Source organism: Azolla caroliniana, unplaced genomic scaffold, assembly GCF_043228905.1.
Source record: "Azolla caroliniana isolate FFs.n. ecotype wild unplaced genomic scaffold, voAzoCaro1.0.p SCAF_18, whole genome shotgun sequence".
In the NCBI taxonomy this organism is placed as follows: domain Eukaryota; kingdom Viridiplantae; phylum Streptophyta; class Polypodiopsida; order Salviniales; family Salviniaceae; genus Azolla; species Azolla caroliniana.
This window is the reverse complement of record NW_028230453.1, coordinates 17,319,017-17,338,451: the sequence shown is the minus strand read 5'-3', so window position 1 is coordinate 17,338,451 and position 19,435 is coordinate 17,319,017. Positions and strand designations below refer to the sequence as shown.

Below are 19,435 nucleotides of genomic sequence, written 5' to 3'. Positions count from 1 at the left end.
TCTGGGGCATTGAGTAAATTTCTAGCGGGCTCCCATGTGGCCTTAGAGATGGGATATCCTTTCCACAAGACTAGATATTGGAGCTTCCATCAACTCTTGCGCGAGTCTAGAATGGTTTCGACTTCATACTCATCCCTAGTCGCCAAAGCCACAGGGGAAGGTGGCTCGATGCTTCTTCCTAGAATTGAGGATGGATGATAGAACTCAAGAAGTGATGCATGGAAGACATTGTGAATTCGGTAGTGTGATGGAAGCGCAAGACGGAAAGCCACAAGGTTGACTTTGTCAATGATGCGGAACAGACCCAACATTTTGTAATCGAGTTTGTTTCATGGGCGAGTTGTCGGAATATGTCGACGTATCCAGATCCACACCGATTGAGAGTGAGTATTCGGTAAGGCACCGTTTTGTAATTCTTACTGGATGCCTATAAAAGTATCCGGAACCGATGTAAATGATTAGCAAAAGTAATAGAAGACTAGTGTTTGTTCTTAATTCTATTGTGTCTTGGTGTACTTACCATTATGTGCTTAACTATTAATCTTACACGTGTTAGAAGTAATCAATTGCGTATTAAGTAATTCGGAAGGTATCCGGAAATAGTTGGATTGGCATGGGATAAACACTGGTTAACATCCATATCCTAACCACCCCTTTGGAGATTCATTGCTCTGATACGAACATTCTGTGTTTGTGACTAAGTCCAACATTAGGATTAATAGTATGTTCGGTCATCTTGTGACAAGGGAGCGTTTCGAGCCTGCCCATGCACCTCTGCTCCTCATAAAGGCGTACGATCATTTGTGTGTGTGTTTTGTGTCTTCCTTGTACGTTTGACCGTCTTCTAACGAGAGAGCGTTTCGGGCTTGCCCATGCACCTCTCCTCCTCATAAGGACGTACGGGCACTCGTGTGTGAGTTTTGTGTCTTCCTTGTACATTCAATCTTCTTGTGACGAGGGAGCGTTTCGGGCTTGTCCATGCACCTCTCCTCCTCATAAGGATGTACAGGCACTCGTGTGTGAGTTTGTGTCTTCCTTGTACGCTCAGTCGCCTTGTGACGAGAGAGAGTTTCGGGCTTGCCCATGCACCTCTCCTCCTCATAAAGACGAATGATCATTCATGTTTATGTTCTCATCCCCTGCCTTGGACGTTCAACGTCTTGTGACGAGGGAGCATTCAGGCTTGCCCATGCACCTCTCCTCCTCATAAAGATGTAGAGGCATTCGTGTTTGTGTTCTCGTCCCCTTCCCTTTTATGTTCGGTGTCTTGTGATGAGGGAGCGTTCGGGCATGCCCATGCACCTCTCCTCCTCATAAAGGCGTACGTGCATTCGTGAATGTGTGTTCTTCCTTCCCTTGTGCATTCATCTTCCATGCTCATCTTTGCTTGTACCCATTTGATCACTCGGCTCGTGCGGTGATCTTGAAAGCTCGATGAATCATGATCAATGAAAGCCTTTACTCGGGAACTAACCTTGTCGTGAAGAAAATCTCGGGTCTTCTCTATCCCCTTTGTATTCCCTAGTCTGAGACCCCGTGGTCCTGCCCAAGTAACACACATGCGCGGAACTTCGCGTCAACGTGCGACCTAGGGACAAAATGCCGAAGTATTTTCTGCTTGGTGTTGACCACTCTTTTAAGGAGGGGAAAGAGTTCAAAGTGAGAGGCAAGGAGTACTAGTATGCCAAACCTATGCTTAGGGCCATGTAGTTGCAGGTTCTTGTAGGTTCAACACCGTGCTTCCGTCTCTAGTGCCAAGCTACAACAACCTTCATTCGTATGCATCAAAACTAGGGAAAACGTGCCCTATATCTTTGGTCTAATGACCTAAGGAAAAAATGCCGAAGTATTTTCTCCTTCATATGGTTGGTGTTGACCAATCTTTGAGGGAAATCTTTGAGGAGGGGATGTGCTTTGCCATCTATTGTTGACCTCATTACCCAATAGGGAAAATAACGACTTTTTAGAAACCAAACTTGCACAAATGTTTAAGTTGAGTATGGGGTATGATGCTATTATGGATTCAAGTTTGTGTGCAAGAAGTCAAAGGTCCTTTATTTCTAGTATCTACCACCCCTTGAGAGGGTTTTAAACAAAAACATACGCTCTACAACTAAAACCTAGTAGTTTTGAAGTTGTCACAAACTCAAACATAATATTGTGACTTACACTTCAGAGGCTAAAGCAAAATCTCACATCTAGTCTTCAAAATAGTCAATTATTCCAACCTCACTTGTTACATATGCATTTGCAAAACTAACTTGCATGAATGTTTGGATTATGGATATATTGGTTTACAGTGACATTTCACTCCCATGTCCACCATTACGTATCCATGAATGGGTTGTTGCCCATCGTCATTTGGTTGTGCAATCGTTCTTTCTTTTATCTAAGGAGAGTCACTATCATATTTGTGAGAACTCGCAATGGTCACTACACTGAGTGTGTGATCCAAGAAACCTATAACGATAATAATATTACTAACTCCACAACTAGCACTCTGAGTTATAAAATTTTATCTTTGTTGCTAAAATTATCTCCATTTGGTCATTCTAGGTAAAAAGAAGACAAAGAAATGAATGTATGCCTTCGAGTTGAATTGTGAAGAAGCATCCACTAACTTCACTTCAATTGATTTTATTTCTTTTCACACATCTGAAATACTCAAGAACCTATTTTGTATAACTAGAAAAGAAAACACAGCTAGATATTGCATTCCCATGGCTATAGAAACTCAAGCAAATGGGAACATCTGCTCACATCAATAGTTTTACAAAACCAATCAATCTCTGTAGTAGAGTCTAGCATTGGCGTAGAGTCTCAAACCCTTGCACATGAGAGAAGGAAACAAATGGGCAAAAAAAGCAACAAATTGCAAGAACAAGAATCCCCACCCCATTGGTTATGAAGACCATTCCCAAGCTATGATCAAGACATAACCAACCTACCACTGACGTCCAATACCGACATATATTAGGATGACTAGTACCTTGGACTAAGTAACACGATCATCACAACGAAAGTGTAGCCTGCACCTCTTGTGTCTCAAGATGTATGTTGATTTAGCAAAGTTTTCAACGTATGTGTTTTTATGAGGGTAGCTAGGACTCATATTTAGACCTCTTCCTAGGCCCCTTGGATAGATGCACTTTTCTAAAGACTCTCCATTCATTGGTTGTCCAATTGTAACAATAGTTGAGGGCTAATTTGTAAGGATGAAGGGTGAGGATTGAGTTATCTCAATCCTATGTGGGAGATAACTTTAGAGTGTTTCATCACTTGGCTACTTTTTATAAAAAAGCAACCAATTGTGAAACACACGCAAGGGTCAAAACCTATATAAGAAGGCTCACTGCCTTCATGAAGGGAGATCTCTTTTGTTTATTGTTTTGAGATCGAGACTTTGAAAGTGTGACAAATATCTAGCTTCATACAAGTGTGCCTCTTGGCACGATCCATGTTCGTACACGAGACACCGATGGGAGACTTGGATTTGTCTCTCACCTTCATTAAGGGATGGTCGGTGGATTGGCGCCCATTCTTCCTTATTTTCCTCTTTAATTTTGTTTAACATTAATTAAGATTCTAACATTTGAAATTATGACTTACAAAGCATGTTATATCATATTACAATTGGATTCTTAGTGCATTATTAACACTCTTTCATAATTTTGGATTCAAGAAAACCAAGACATTCATTAGTGAACTTAGTAGATAATTCCACTTACCTGAAAGCGTTTCCAACCATGCGTTCTAGGTCTTGGTTGTCCAACAAAGAAACCCACATGTCGAATAAGTATTAAGTTGAAATCTATGTCGATTAGAGAGGGAGCTTAAATGTAGACAGTAATTAAGCTTGGAGATGCTCAACATTGAAAGAGTTTATTTGATCATAAAGAGAAGTATTTAATCAAGTTAAGGAATAAGTACATATAAATATTAAGTTGCGGAATAAAGATTCATTCACTCTACTCAATTTTCTATTCTCTTAAAACCAATATCATTATTTTGTCTATTAGCACAAATGGAAATTTATCCAAACGTTTGAGGAAAATAGAAAAATATGCATCTCTATGTTATGCTTTTCAAGATTGCAAGCATAAATCCTGACACATTCTTGTCCTTGGGTTATTTTGCTTTCACCTTGCTTCTGACAGCTTTTCGAAGCAATTGAAGGGCACTCCAAGATATCATTCCAAAATTAATGGCATAACTCTTTTAACATTGTGTGTGACTAATGATTTTGAAAATATTATTATGATGACACAACGTAGACAAAAGTTAATGTGAACATGTGCACCTCTAATATTATTTCCTAAAAAAATGTGAAAAGGATCAATCAATTTGCAAATAAGCAATGTGAAAAACCATTACTTCGAATTTATTGAATGAATCATTTGGAAAGATTATACTTTTGTGGTCAAAGAACAATTCGAAGCTTCTCTCTTTAGAGAGAGCAAGGGCAAGGGCAACAAAAACGACATGTAATGGCAATAACAATGGCAACAACAACATTCGACAGAAGGAATGACACTTGAAAGTTAGTCCCTCGTCCCTTTAGCAAGGATGATGGTAACAACAACAACAATTAAATTGAGTCATCAATTCTATCTTTTAAATATATGGACTTTGAATTCAAAAACCCTAACGTCTATGAGTTCAAAGATGCACACATCTTCAACCTTCAAGTTATGTGCTCTCACAAATGGAGCCCATCCTCCACTGACAAATATTTTTTGTCTCGAACGAGCTTCACATAACCATTTACATTTCCATGCCTTACCATCCTCGTCTTTGAGTGTAATGTGCATATTCTTGCTTGGCATGTAACTCCTTACAAATGTTAGTGGAAACACCTACACACAAGCATTATCAACAACTTATCCAATATGAAGTTGTACATTTGCAAAAACATGGAAATCTAAATATGCATGCAAACACTCTAGTTAAAATGGTACTGGCATGGCATTTGTATATGCCATGGATTGATTATTCCATGGTGTTTAAGTGTATTCTTTGAGATAGAGCTTAGAATACAATAGATCACAAATAGATTCTTCTCTACTTGTTGACATAGAAAGTTGACTTAAACACAAAATTGTAGAAAAAGAACTCACCAACTTAGCCTTTTGTATTGTAGAGATATTCATCAATTTGGTGACACTTGGGTTCTCAATTTTTTGAGCAATGGTTTCATGGATATATTTAGCTCTTTCAAATGCCCCCATTATCTGGTCCTCAGTGCATGATGCACTCAAATGGTTTGCAATAGACACTAAGCCATTAGTAGTATCATTTAAATCCTCCAAAGAATTTTGACCTCCATGTGCATTGTGATCAATATTGCATGTGTTTGGATCCAAAGGTCTTACCAACTCCTCTTGATTGTTTTCATCATTGCTTGCAAAATCTTTGTGAGGCATACTTGATATAGATGACATTGACCTCTTGCTCTTATCATTGATTTTATGGTCTTTAATATTAATCCTACCATGGAGACAATTCATTGAAGTGGCACGCCCTTTGTCTTCATGGGTTGAGCATAAAAGCTTGATTGAACTTGGAAAGCAATTCCTTCCTTTCTCAATACCTTCTTCCCGTTCAAATATGCGTACTTTGAATAAATTCCTCCCGACAAAGGTGAACAATAGTGTATCCCCTTCTTTTAAATTGTGGTCGAGAGAAAAGTTCTCCCATCCAGGTTTTGTGAGCAGCATAGAATCTCCATCCTTCTCCAAAGAGCAAGGCCAAACCCATCCACTAGGGCCTTCGAGCTTTATTTCACCCACACATTTACTAAGGTTATGTTGAGCAAATGAATGGGGGAACATCTACAAATGAATTAGAAACAAGCCTTAAGCACAACAATCTATTACTAAAGGCTACTTAGCATGATTAAACTTAATGTAAATGGTAAGATTCAAAATATCATACATATTTGTAGTAAAAGCCATAACAACATAATCATTTATAATATGTGAAGTATATTTCTAATCCTTCTAATTTTTCTAAAACACACCATCACAAAAAAGTTGTAAACTTAGGTTGTTTAGTTGATTTGTCCCAAAATACTATGAGTCAAAGAAAGTATCTCATAAGAAAAAACAAACTAAGAATATCTACCTAGAAGAGAGATAGAGAGGGAAGTTCTTACCATGAAGGGGTAAGGTTCCTTGTTGGTTGAGATCATGGGAGATGAGAGGGTGAGTATGAACGAGGGGTTGATATCTGGGCGAAGCCTAGAGCCAGAAGTGCATCGATGGCACCAATTTATATTGCCATGAGAAGCAAAACATTGGCTAGAACATTCCCGACATGCAAGATAACCATCAAACCCATCGATCTCATCCATATAATTCAACCAACAACACAATCGCAATAGCTCAGGTGCCTAAGTTGATATAACTACATGAAACTACACAATAAGATGTCGACTTAAACTTTTGTACATTACTCTTTGACATTGGACCAAAGGCAAGCAGATGAAGGATGAGAATGTCAAGAAATATCTTAAAGTAAAAGCCTAAGTTATAACTTCCATGCGTTAATCTCCAATGATTTAGAGTTATGGTATATAGGGTTTTGAAGGAATCCTAGCTTCCATGAGGTAGGTCTCTAATGATTTGAGATAGGGCTAGGGTTTAACACGTATTTCACGTGTATGCATGCATGCTTGCATGCAACGACATATGTTATAATATGGAAGGAATTGAGAGCATGGTTTTATTGGTAAGGAAAAAAACTTCGCCTTTTCTTAAATATGGAGGCACTTTTAGTTTAGCTTGGATTAAAATAGGTAGCTTTCTTTTCTTTTCTTTTTGGTTCTTCACTTATATAGCTTCATCCCTTCCGCATTCTACTTTTTCCCATTTAAGCCAAAGAGAAAACGAACGAGACAATTTATTTTGTGATTATGGTTCCTCATAGATCAAATCATAATATACAATAAGAATCCATGTATCTCTCAATGGAACTCTCTACCAACTACCCAACTTTCTTCGCATGACTCATGTCTTTAGTTGTAATGTGTGTTTTATTCTATATGACTTAGTATACGAGTGCATGCGCATGTGCACACACACGAACAGAGAAAACCTTTTGGGTACACCTCGACCCCTACACCCACAAAAAATACTTGTAATTTGCTAAAAAACACCCATTAGGTGCCTTCAATTTGAGATGGTTGTCATGAGTGAAATTAAAATGTTGAGAGTCGTGCACAAAATCAAGTAACATGTTTATAATCCATATCTAAACCAATAAGGTGATTCAAGACTCTAATCAAATAGAGATTTGAAAGAAGATATGATATGTTTATGTACGTTGCAACCTTAGTATTGGGAAGTAAAATATACATTCTGCCCTTGTTGCTAGAACGAACTCTTGCTAGTCCAACAGTGTTCCAACCCACAACATTTCCGTGTCAATTCCAATTTGAGAAATGAACAAGCATTGAGTGAGTTCTCCGCCCAACATATATTAAACTTTACCCTTTTCTGTTACCCCATAATTCCCTGACCTTGTTGGACCACTATAATTACAATATTGGAGCACTCTAACTCGTTAACATGTGTCTAGAGTTTTAGGAAGTTTATGTCACAAAGTTCCACCATAGATCACCCAATACATATCCTCAAACTTGCATGCATTCCCAATCTAATCATACATTGCATTTGAAAATCTTCCTAGACAGCTCTCCACACCCTTAAGTTATAGGCTTTGCATTGACTTCCATACAACAACCATGCCCATGGCAAAGACCTTGCTAGACGACGCCTACTACTACTACTACATTATTGGGCATTTGCTACAACCTTGTGGTCAAACATTACAAGTTACAACCATGGTCTTGACTCAAATAGATGGTTATTAGACTCTCAACACTAAATAATCAATGCATGTTATGAGGTTTGTTGTGAGGAGCTCAGAATCAGCTAGCCAAGTACATTGCAGATCATCTACGTAGAGTTCATTACGTGAATGTGGTATATTGCATCTATAAGCTCACAGGAACTATTAAGTGTACCATATCTCACCTATAAAGCCCGCCCACAAAACCTCGGAGAAAGCTTGCTCGCCAACAAGGGTCGTAAAAGCTTGGAGAAAGCTTTTTGGTCAGAATTGGGTGAAACATGAAAAGGTGTGAAGTTCAAGTCTTGGCTAGCTCTTCCTAAATACACTTCCCTTTTCATCTAAAATCACACCTTTGCTTATACCTTGGTCCCCTGCTCCTCCTTTGAAGGATCCATGGCATCTTCATTTCTCAACCAAGCTATTTCTTCTTCTTCTTTTGTAAGGTCCCATGAAGGTCTCCCTTCAGGATCTATAGGATGCAGAAATTGCAACAGTATTTCACTTTTAGGGCTTCGTAGAGATCTGAGATGGAGCTCTCTCAGAGTCCAAGCTACCATTAAAACAGAGCAGAACAACCCTCCTCCTTCTTCAGAACCAGCCTTGACTTCTTCAGAAAGGGTTCCTAATCCAAGCAAGAAGAAATTGAAAGATAGCATCAAAGATGAAGCTCGCCGGCATGGCCTCACTGAGCCCCCTACAACTTTCTCTGCAAGGTATGTCCCTTTTAGCCCATATGAGGCCTCCAACGAATCTTACTCTCTAGACGAGATTGTATATAGAAGCAAAGATGGACACCTCTTGGATGTTCAGCATAATATGGAAGCTTTGAAAGAATATGATGGAAAATATTGGAAATCTTTGTTTGATTCTAGAGTAGGAAAAACTACATGGCCTTTTGGGTCTGGTGTGTGGAGTAAGAAAGAATGGGTTCTTCCAGAGCTCGATAACGATGATATTGTGAGCGCTTTTGAAGGAAATTCAAACCTCTTCTGGGCTGAAAGGTTTGGTAAAGAAATGCTTAACATGAATGATTTGTGGGTAAAACATTGTGGTATAAGTCACACTGGAAGCTTCAAGGACCTTGGTATGACAGTCTTGGTTAGCCAAGTGAACAGGCTTAAAAAGTTAAATAAAAACCTTATCGGAGTAGGGTGTGCATCTACTGGAGATACATCTGCTGCCCTTTCAGCCTATTGCGCAGCGGCAGGTATACCTGCCATAGTGTTTTTACCAGCTAATAAGATCTCCATAGCTCAGCTAGTTCAACCTATTGCTAATGGGGCCATTGTGCTTAGCCTAGATACTGATTTTGATGGATGCATGAGGCTTATTCGTGATGTCACCGAACAAGTTCCGATATACTTAGCAAATTCTCTCAATAGCCTTCGCTTAGAGGGCCAGAAAACAGCGGCCATCGAGATTTGCCAACAGTTTGATTGGGAGGTTCCTGATTGGGTTATTGTGCCAGGTGGAAATCTCGGGAATATATATGCTTTCTATAAAGGTTTTGTCATGTGTAAGGAGCTTGGATTGATTAATCGAATCCCAAGGTTAGTATGTGCCCAAGCTGCGAATGCGAATCCTCTCTATCTTCATTATAAATCTGGGTGGAAGGATTTTAAACCAATGAAAGCAAGCCCAACCTTTGCTTCAGCTATTCAGATTGGTGATCCAGTGTCAATTGATAGGGCTGTGTATGCACTAAAAAATAGTGATGGAATTGTGGAAGAAGCATCAGAAGAAGAGCTTATGGATGCTGCTGCATTAGCTGATTTGACAGGCATGTTCACATGCCCTCATACAGGGGTTGCTTTATCTGCATTGATGAAACTAAGAGAAAAGAATGTGATCTCACCCTCTGATCGAACAGTTGTTGTAAGTACTGCTCATGGATTGAAGTTTACTCAATCAAAGATTGCTTATCATTCTAGGGAGATTCCCGAATTGAAGTCTAAGTATGCAAATCCACCTATAGAGGTAAAAGCTGATTTGGGAGCTGTCATGGATGTCTTAAGGAGTAAGTTGTCGCTGCCCTAAACGAAGGTCAGGGATTTAGGAATTTGGACAGTTAGAGCGGGCATATTTTCACTTCCTGATCTTTTTTTAGCTCAGGAGCTTGGGTTTTCTTGAGCTTTTCTTATGGAAATAAAAAAGACAGCATCCATCTCTAGTAACAGACATCTAGTACTTCATGTTTATCTGAGAGTTTTTCTCTTTTTGTAATGCAATGGCTTTGTTCTGCACATTCAAAGCTCTTTATTTTGATGTTACATGTGATTTTGAAGCATGTTGTGGCTCACAAATTCCTATGATTTAGATCAGTTTGATGTGCTCCAATTCTTGCTTGAGACCTGGGTTAATGTATAGTGTCTGCTGTATTGGAGCAATTCCAGTTGTGTATAAATAACTGCTTATCTATCTATATAGATCATTTGTATATTCATTCAATAAATCCTCCAAGTTCTTGAGAATATTCTGCCATATATAATCACTATATAATCTGTTGGAAATATGCTCGACATTGTAATTATTGTTGTGCTTAGGGATCCAATCCGTTGCTATTCAAATCAATGTCACTCTTAGAACTTGGAGGTATATAACAAGAATGTACGTGTGTTAAGTGCTTGTCCTAGATGGGATTAAATGACAAACAACAACCATGCTCACAAAGTAGCCTTCGTTCTCTTATACCTAAGCCCGTCCTCTGAAGATTGTAGTTTAAACCCAGTTTTTAACAGGAGAATGGTTTCGGTAATGACACATTGGAAGAGAAACAGGTTTGGTCAAGGATTTTATGACAATTCTTTGTTCTATTACATGAGTTCAATATATGTATAGTCTGTTTCCATCAGCCATCACTGACCAGATACTGCACCGGAGACGTTATGGATTCCACTGTTTCTCCCTAAATCTTATTACAATGATGATAGAGTAATTGTACTGATGTAGCAATGTTGGTAACCATGTTGAAGTTTTTCATTATATAAAAATCGCTAATAGATTCATCTCAATTCAGTGATCAGATAACATTGAATCATTTTGAAATTGATTTGAAAAAGGATAATATTTGATGGATAGTGCAGTAAAATAGAAACATACACAAGAATGGAGAGAAAAATGTAGAACATCAATAAAAAATGTTGTGACATAGGGTGGTGCTACAAAATAATAACGAACATTGAAATGGGAGAGAAAAGCATAATTCCGATGAGATAAATTGTAGTAATTGGTGAACTATACAGTAAAAATATGAATGAACAAGGAACCAAGAAAAACTATTCAGTTATAAGATGTGGTAATCGATGCATAGTTCTATAAGATGAAAAGTAACAATGAAATGGAGAGGTAACTCATTTATATTAACCATGATACCTGCTATCTAGATTGTGTTCTTGTGAGAGCTCCTCTATGTGATGGACACCTACATGTAGGGGAGGATGCACTGGAGGACTATGAGAAGGTTGGTTATAAACAAACAATCATTACTTCATTGGACAATAGTACAATACAAACATATAATTTGCGACACATTCCTGGAGTTATGCTTCCTTACCTTTTTCCAAAACACGTCTCTATTGATTACAATGCTCAACAATTTATTACACTACATCCCGTTTGGATTATTTATTGATTACAATGTCCAACAAGCCCCTACACCACTTCTCTATTGGACTATGGATTAGAGTGTTCAACAAGTCATTACACCACAAAACTATTCAGGTCAGTAATCTCATTCTAATCATCCATCATATTAGCAGATGTCATAGCATCAGTTGTACGTCATGCAATGTTTTCATGTTCCAAAACTAGTTTAGGTTGGCTTGTGATAACATTTTCCAGTACGTTAAGAACAATTTTCTTTCTCAAAAACAAAATTAAGGAAACACTTCCATAAAATGGTATTACTCCCACTTGCTACCCCATTTAACATCAAGTCTTGCGGATTATACATATATCATTTTGTCGAATACTTGAAAACAATTACCTCATATGACACCATCAGAAACTCAATGGGATCTATGGAAGCTTCATTGTACATGAGAGACAAGCGAGAGAGATTCATATATTTTTAAAGTTCAAGAGAGACTGATTGTCATCTATGTGACAGGACCAAACTCTGGTTCTCAATTTCATGACTTTGATTTGACAATTTGAGGCATATATAGGTTCTCTATCTGATGACAAGGAGCCAATATGCTAATTGATGCAGCAGCATTTATGCATGAAATGTAGGTGCTCATGATTTGTTGCACTAAAAATAGAATATCGTTACAAAAAGACAAAGAGAGATCTATTCTAGTAGGATTGACATTCCATGTGAATTTCAATGAAACATACACTCTTAAGATCCGGTGTCCACACCCAGATAGAATGATTCTATAGCTGACAAAAAAGAATGATATTTCCCAGTACATTTTGGACAAACCAGGAAGGCAACACATGCGGAAGGGATAGTACAAACCTCTGGTGCTTTGCTTGTGCGTTACGATATAAAATGAGAATATACAAAATCTATTCACTTTTCTTCATGAGTTTAAAACATTCTATCTCCAAAACTGATGATGATGATGCTGCCAACTTTTCTGCGTCCTCACTGCCTGATAATGCAGGTACAACAATTGTCTGCATGGCATGACTCAAATCCCTCATGTCTCCACCAACAGCTCGGAATTCATGTACTATCTTCTTTAATTTATGGTCCAGCTTGAGCCTCTCTTGCTTGTGTAATGCTTCAAGATCTCTCAGTATGTTTTTGTGGCGCTGCAATATGCATATTTCAACAGCATTAAAAAATACTAGAGTGTTAATATTTAACTTCAAAAAGGTTTAAGAAAACACCAAAATAACTGTAACATGTTGTGTAGTCACCGCAATACCCTTGAGCTTCCAAAATTGCTCAGAATACCCCACTGTAGTACAATATATACAACTACATGGGGGTAATTCCAGTAAATATCCAGTAAGTTAGGGGTATTTTGGTGTTTTGATCATAACGAAAACATTGAGCTTAAAAAATATGCCTGAGTGCAACATGCAACATCCCTCCCCTTGTTCCTTCTGAGCTCATCCCGTGTTTGTGCAGCACGCTGAAGTAAGTTTGTCATCTCTGTTTGTTGTTTTGCTTTTACTGCTTGCTCTTTCAGTACAATCTCAGCTTGGTAAGACGCTATAGTTGATTGCAACTGCTTCATCTCTTTCCGATCAGCACTTGCCTTCACTTTCTGAGCTTCAAGATATTTGCCTTGCCTGCCAAGAAATGTCTGCAATTCATAGAACATGCTCACAGTCATGATGCCAAAATTATAAATTCAACTAAAGTCTGTTCATCAGGCATGTCCTGAAAAAAACTTGTAATACACAACATACTATTTAGCAATATAGTGTCATGCTATAGTATATATCGCTTCAATCTCAAAGCTATACTTCAAAGAGGTATAGTACCTGAACCTTTCTTTCATTTATTAGCTCCCGGGATAGATGGGGTTTTTTAGGGATTTTTGTATCCATTTTAGTTTTGAAATTTTGCAATGCAATTGCATGTTGTTGCTTCAAAAATTGAACGTGTTGTATCACTTCATTCTGGAAAACCTTGAACCTCTCATTCCAAAGCTGAACCAACAGAAAATAAGGCAGTCACTTCTAAAATGCATGCGAGACTAAATAATTAAAATATTATCAAATATAACGCACACAATTTCAGCCTCATGAATATTATGCATGTAGATGGTTGTCAAAAAGAGTACTTCCATCAAAAACAGATATTGATAATGACTACAAAAATATAATTCACTATGCAGTAACGTATCACTCTCCTCTTTCACACACTGCATTGTGAAGATTCATCCAGCGAGAACACCCATTTGGTTATGATATTGTCTTTGATGATGCTTTAATGCTGATATATTAATTTGATGGTAACATACAAAATTAAGAATCTCAAACTGGTTCAGCGATGATGCATGCAATCACAACAATGTAAATTCTAATGTCTTTCAGTTAACAACTCAATGTATTCATCATATGATTCTGAAAGGTGGATATGCATGATGAGATGAAAAGGGAAACTACTTCAACCACTTCAAAGGTCACAATCAGTTTTGTTTTGAGATTGCCGTTAATTCTTGAAAAACATGACCACGCTTACAAACTCTAGCCTTAAACAGACAAGAATCAAAACAAAGAATAGATCATGCATTCTTAACAGGGGATTTTTAACTAGTGAAACAAACATTTAGAAGCTTTTTGAACGGATTTTTACATTATTCTTTTCATTAAGCTCAGCTGTATACGAAGCTTCAGCCTCTTCTTTCTCTTTGATGTGTGTCGCTAGCATCATTTCCCTTTTCTTGTTTTCTACGAATATCTATAAATTATAAAAATGTTCTTCAGAAGAATATTTAGCATTGTATTTTCTGCAAAACAATGCATCTGGATACCTTCAATGCATGCAGCTGCTTAGTTACCACTGCAGCTTGCAAGTACTGTCCATCATTCTCCAACGTTTTCCTGCAGTTCTCAAGGCTTTTGATTATATCCTTAAGCTGCCATATCAAGAATAACACATGTCTATCATACAAAAAATGGGTTTTAAATCTGAATCATTTTTAGTTTGGTAGTTTCAATACACAGCTGATGTTGCATAGCATAAACTATAATGCTCCACTCTTAACATGTTTTCAATATGAACAAAATTGAAATTAACCATTTAAGTCATTGACTTCGCATCGTACATGAAAATGCTGTGTATTCTTTTACAAGGATACCACAGGAACAACTTCCCACAATGGGCTTATATCCCATCAAAATGGTCATGAGGAAACAGGAACAGGGAAGGGTTAAGAAAAGCCAATGAAGGGTAGAATTGTCAGAGTAGGCTACTCAAGAATGCTGTACCCCAACAGAAAGACATTGGATAAGCAAGAGTAAGAAAAACTATTGAGCAAATTGTTAAATTTTGAATACATTCGCAATTCGAAAATATCTCATGTTAAAAAAGTAATGGTATCTTGTGAGCAGAGTTTTCCATTCCCTCTGTGTGAGACATTGCGACAGATGTCTTAGATATGAGAATGCAACATTTTAAATACCATGCACATGAAAATGTCATTCCTACATGGTAGGGGAGCGTAGAGCATTACCCTGTCACGGTCTCCAATAGTACTTCTAATGGCATTTGAACTAAGTTCGGATAGCCTACATATTGTGAACTCCAGCTTTTTCTACCAGCCTACAGATGCAGGTTAATAATAACATCACATTTCCAATAAGAGAGTTTCCTCGGTCACCCTTAAGTGCTGTGCTGTCTACAGTGTCGTTAGGAAAATATACATTGTATCTTCAGTAACAGGCAGCCAATATATTCTTCCAAAGGAAATCTTTCAATTGTCTCTCATTGTTCAACCAACCTCATACAGTACATATAGAATATCTCATGTATCATCCTTGTATCTCCATTCCTCCAAATCCTAGAGTTCCACCCTGCTTCATTAGAAAAGCCTGCTACTTGCATCATTTAGGTTCCCAAAAAGAAAAAACGACACCACCAACGAGAGACCAAAACATTAGAGAGAGTTCACAAAAGATACTAAAGAGAGAATAAAATAGAAATAGCAAAGAATATAGAAGAAAGAAGAGAAAAGGAAACAATATAAGAATATGATATAAAATATTAGAAAAAATAGTGTCTCCCATTTCAGTTTCTGCCATTCGGAGCAATTAGAATCCCAACCTTATTATTTGTCTCATAAGGTGATGGCAACAGAGTCCACGAAGGAGGTCAGCACTGGAAATAAAATCCACCCACAGAAAACAATTATTGTGAAACACATTGCAACACACATGCAGCAAATATAATTAGATAATAAAGAGTGAGATCATCATCAATTATGGATTTTATCAAGAAAGCGCATCGCCAACATATGGGGAAAATAACAAAAATCTGTAATTATAATAATATGACCTGTTATTTATCAAGGAAATTTATGAATGCAATACTGAAATGGCCAATGAAGCATAATACCTAAATAAAAGCTATAATTTTATAGTAATTTGATGTAAGAGTTCATTAAAATTGCAGACCTCTTCCTGATGTGTCACAATGCCTCCTTCGTTGGCCCACTTGCGATCATGGCTCCGAATCATAGCCTTGATATTTGATGAGCTATTGTGCAAACTACACGCGAGTGCCAGAACTCAGAAATCAGAGATACAAATTTGACATCCTCAGTGGCCACATTCGTGCCTTCTTACTTAGAGAGCCACTGAGTATTCTTAATATGATATAAAATAGACCCAAAATCCAGATGGCAAGTATTTCTCCCTTTGATGCACAATTCAGTGTGCACACCTACATGGTAAAACACCTAATATTCTGAATGGAATCAAAAATATTGGACAACTTCTCAATGTCAAGGACTTCACCTATGCTTATTTGGCAATATAATAGATATAAAAGACAAAGGCAGTAACCTGACAATGAGACATAATATAAGATGCGCAAAACAATACACGACATATTAGATGTTATCGGTCATTTGGATATTAGTGATGTGTGGCACTCAATCCGTTGTTCATGGTTCATAATTTGTCATGAATCACATTTGTCCCAGTCACCAAGGTTATGATTTAACAAACATAAACATGGGCCCATCCATATATTTCTACAAACATCAACATTGTAAATGAATACAGATACCTTGGGCTTGAAAAGGAGGCACTTCTAGTCATTCTTTGACCTGACTGTAAGGTTATCTACTTGGCCACATGCAAAAACAATATGTGAAGGACTTGTTATTAGCAGAGAGTAGATAATGTTCTTCTTTTAGATTTATTTGCATGGAGTCAATGTCATGGAGCACATTGAGAAATTTCTGATGTAAAACGATAAAAAAATAACAATCTTTGCATTAAATTTCACTAGGAAAGTTGAATTAAATCTACATTTTGAACAACAATCTATGAAATATGACACTTTTCATTTGACATGATCGATAACAATGAGGTTAGCATGAATATGTTCCATTTACTCACCTAAACTTAGAGTAAGCTGTGACTAATCCCATTACATAGATTTGGCATGACTATGTTCCATTTACTCACCTAAACTTAGAGTACACCTGTGACCAATCCCTTTATATAGATTTAGCATGACTATATTCCATTTACTCACCTAAAATTAGAGTAAGTAAGCATGTGAGTAATCCCTTTACATAGATTTAGCATGACTGTGTTCCAATTAACTCACCTAAACTTAAGAGTAAGTCTGTGCCCTATCCCTTTACATAGCCCACATGCTTGCAAGTGTATATGGCTATTGCAGCATGTCTTGTGATTCTCATCCATATAAATCTTCAGTAATGCTCAGTTAGGTGAATAAAAGATGCTAAACTTGACAATCAGGGTGATCAACAATATGAAAATTCACCAAAATTACTCCCGTTTAGTTACATACGCCTCTAGTATATCCAAATTTCAATCCACAACCATAAGTTAAACTCATTTACAAATACCCACAACGAACGATACAGGGATAACAACATCCTATATAAAGGTGAACTCTAGATCCAATAAACTAATAATTAGCATTGATAAGCATCCTTGGCTCACACTTATTTCATCCCCTACACAAACTCTAAGACTTCCTTCTTCATCCAGAAGTTGCTTCATTAAGGATATTTACAGTTATATGACCAGAATAGTTGTCTGCGCTTACAAATTAGAGACTTAATGAGAAAGAGAGAGAGAGAGAGAAAAGAAAAGGAACAAGTATGACGAGAATAGATGATAAAGCAAATAACAAGAGTGTAAAACTACACAAACATATCGGAACAAATCTTAGTGAGAATAATGGTTTTTCAACCACTTCATTCATAGCATGGACTTGATGCAATGAATCTCTACACACACCGTGGGTGCCAAGAGAAGTTGAAAATTCATTTATTGACATTCATATAGAGAAATGGCAACTGTATCACTAAGTTTCTATCATTTCTCCCATGATTCTTGGATAGATTCAGCTATGAAGAGATCTGAGCTTAACTAGAAGAAATCCTGTGACAACATACCTACAGTATATATAAAAATATATCATATATATAACAACACTCTGCAATTATTTACAAGTTCTGAGTTTTTTATGTAAAGTGTTAAGAATCTAATAGTTTAGATACAAGTATGACTATTATCAATCATCACTGTGTGTCCCCATATTTTTCCCAAAGATCGGCATTGCTCAAAACAGTGTCGTACGGAGGGAGTTGTAACTTTTGTCCAAAAAGTTAGCTTCTAAAAGTTGAAATGAGCAAGGACTCGTCGCACTAGAAGAAAATGATAAATACTAAAGAACTCTCTCTATCTCTGTTTTCCATTTTCATGAACCCACAGATGATGAAGACCATCTCTCAGTCTAAGCATAGATAACGTGCTTGTGCGCTTCTCTTACAATGAAGGATATGACAACAAAACTATAAGGGTTTAGGGCACATACAATAGAAAGATTGCTCCCATCGCCTTGATTGACCTTCTCATCGACAGATGTCAAGCAAGTCATTTTGATGGCCTTCCCTGAACCAGTGGCCTTTGCATGGTTCTCGCGTGCATCTTTGGAATTAGGTCTCCGGGGGGACGTTGAAGATGAGGGGTCGGGAAGAGTTCCTCGGACTCTGGAGGTTCGCAGGGAAGCGAATTCCTTGGCGAAAGGAGGGGAAGCTTCGAGGAAGACGAGCATGGTGGTGGGCGCCCCTGCTTCCTTCTTCTTCTCCAAGAAAAGGCAGAACTCGAAGGGATTTGTGGTAATGGTGGGTTCTGCTTGTGTTACAGAGATGTAGCAGGGGCAGGCGCCATGGCAGCGCTTGGGTGTTCAGAGCAGATGAAGTTCAGAGCTCTCTGCTCTCGCCCGCGTCCATTCGTAGCAGAAACTGCATGTACTGAATGAATGTATGATATGTATGTATGGTATGTATGTACATATGTACGTATGTATGTATGTATGCATGTACGTATGTATGTATCTATGTATACTCGTCTATCTTCGTTTCTCTATATTTCCCGGGCATACCCTTGCAATTTCATTATTTCCCGGACATACCCCTCCTACCTTTGCATTCATTCCCGATACCTTCTTGTAGTTTTAACATTTTACAAAGCTGTTGGTACAGAAAGTTTACAAGCTCGTTGAGCCCTGACCCTTGTACAATATGGAACGGAATCCATTTCCAAGAACGGAATCCATTTCCAAGGTACATATTGCCGACAAAGGCTCCATAAAATGAGACCCCGGACTTGTTACATGTAAACATCATCTATTAACGTATGGCACAAAGTGTCGAGGTGTAACCTTGATATGGCAGGGAATCGAAGCTCAAGGTGTCACCAAAACTGTGGGGTTGCACAATTATTCTCATTCGCATCCACAATAGTTGCTTTCTCTTCGCCCATGTGATTGGTCTTTTTGTGTGTGAGGTTTGGCAGAGCACTTTGTTTTTGCTTGTCGTGCATGCATGTTGCTCGACATAATCGTTAATGAAGAGTGCAACTCGCGAAGTAACAGAACTCTAATTAAAATGCAATCTTGAGAAAGAAG

At 37.8% G+C, this 19,435-nt stretch overlaps 3 protein-coding genes across 7 annotated transcripts; 1 reads left to right on the top strand and 2 right to left on the bottom strand.

Annotated features, from left to right (window-relative positions):
* Positions 1-4,607: 4,607 nt before the first annotated feature.
* LOC147852552 (B3 domain-containing protein Os11g0197600-like) lies at positions 4,608-8,249 on the bottom strand. Its single transcript, XM_087333921.1, has 3 exons — positions 8,217-8,249; positions 5,118-5,831; positions 4,608-4,856 (listed from the first exon to the last, which is right to left on the bottom strand). Exons 1-3 carry the CDS (start codon positions 8,247-8,249, stop codon positions 4,608-4,610), a joined length of 996 nt encoding a protein of 331 aa, XP_087190047.1.
* Positions 8,168-10,141, top strand: LOC147852551 (threonine synthase, chloroplastic-like). The gene has a single exon (XM_087334070.1). The coding sequence runs from the start codon at positions 8,248-8,250 to the stop codon at positions 9,889-9,891; it is 1,644 nt and encodes a 547-aa protein (XP_087190196.1). The 5' UTR covers positions 8,168-8,247; the 3' UTR covers positions 9,892-10,141.
* A 1,927-nt stretch (positions 10,142-12,068) lies between these two features.
* On the bottom strand, positions 12,069-18,615 carry LOC147852550 (uncharacterized). Of its 5 annotated transcripts, XM_087334215.1 has the most exons (8): positions 18,341-18,613; positions 16,550-16,605; positions 15,934-16,027; positions 14,292-14,396; positions 14,114-14,218; positions 13,297-13,464; positions 12,876-13,115; positions 12,069-12,615 (listed from the first exon to the last, which is right to left on the bottom strand). In XM_087334215.1, exons 1-8 carry the CDS (start codon positions 18,578-18,580, stop codon positions 12,367-12,369), a joined length of 1,257 nt encoding a protein of 418 aa, XP_087190341.1. In that variant the 5' UTR covers positions 18,581-18,613; the 3' UTR covers positions 12,069-12,366. The 5 variants fall into 5 exon arrangements, with proteins under 5 accessions (XP_087190341.1, XP_087190342.1, XP_087190344.1 ...); XM_087334216.1 differs by lacking the exon at positions 14,114-14,218 and having other exon boundaries at positions 18,341-18,615; XM_087334218.1 differs by lacking the exon at positions 16,550-16,605 and having other exon boundaries at positions 18,341-18,466.
* Positions 18,616-19,435: the final 820 nt, after the last annotated feature.

Bases quoted from the DNA above. Each gene is read 5' to 3' on its own strand.
- LOC147852551 (XM_087334070.1), top strand. From the start codon at position 8,248: ATGGCATCTTCATTTCTCAACCAAGCTATTTCTTCTTCTTCTTTTGTA.
- LOC147852552 (XM_087333921.1), bottom strand. From the start codon at position 8,249: ATGGATCCTTCAAAGGAGGAGCAGGGGACCAAG. The intron at 5,832-8,216 runs GTATAAGCAAAG...ATTCATTTGTAG, and splicing joins AGGAGGAGCAGGGGACCAAG to ATGTTCCCCCATTCATTTGC. The intron at 4,857-5,117 runs GTGAGTTCTTTT...GCTTGTGTGTAG, and splicing joins CAATACAAAAGGCTAAGTTG to GTGTTTCCACTAACATTTGT.
- LOC147852550 (XM_087334215.1), bottom strand. From the start codon at position 18,580: ATGCTCGTCTTCCTCGAAGCTTCCCCTCCTTTCGCCAAGGAATTCGCT. The intron at 16,606-18,340 runs GTATGTGCCCTA...GTGGCCAAGTAG, and splicing joins ATGGGAGCAATCTTTCTATT to ATAACCTTACAGTCAGGTCA. The intron at 13,465-14,113 runs GTAAAAATCCGT...CTGTTGGTTCAG, and splicing joins AGCTTAATGAAAAGAATAAT to CTTTGGAATGAGAGGTTCAA.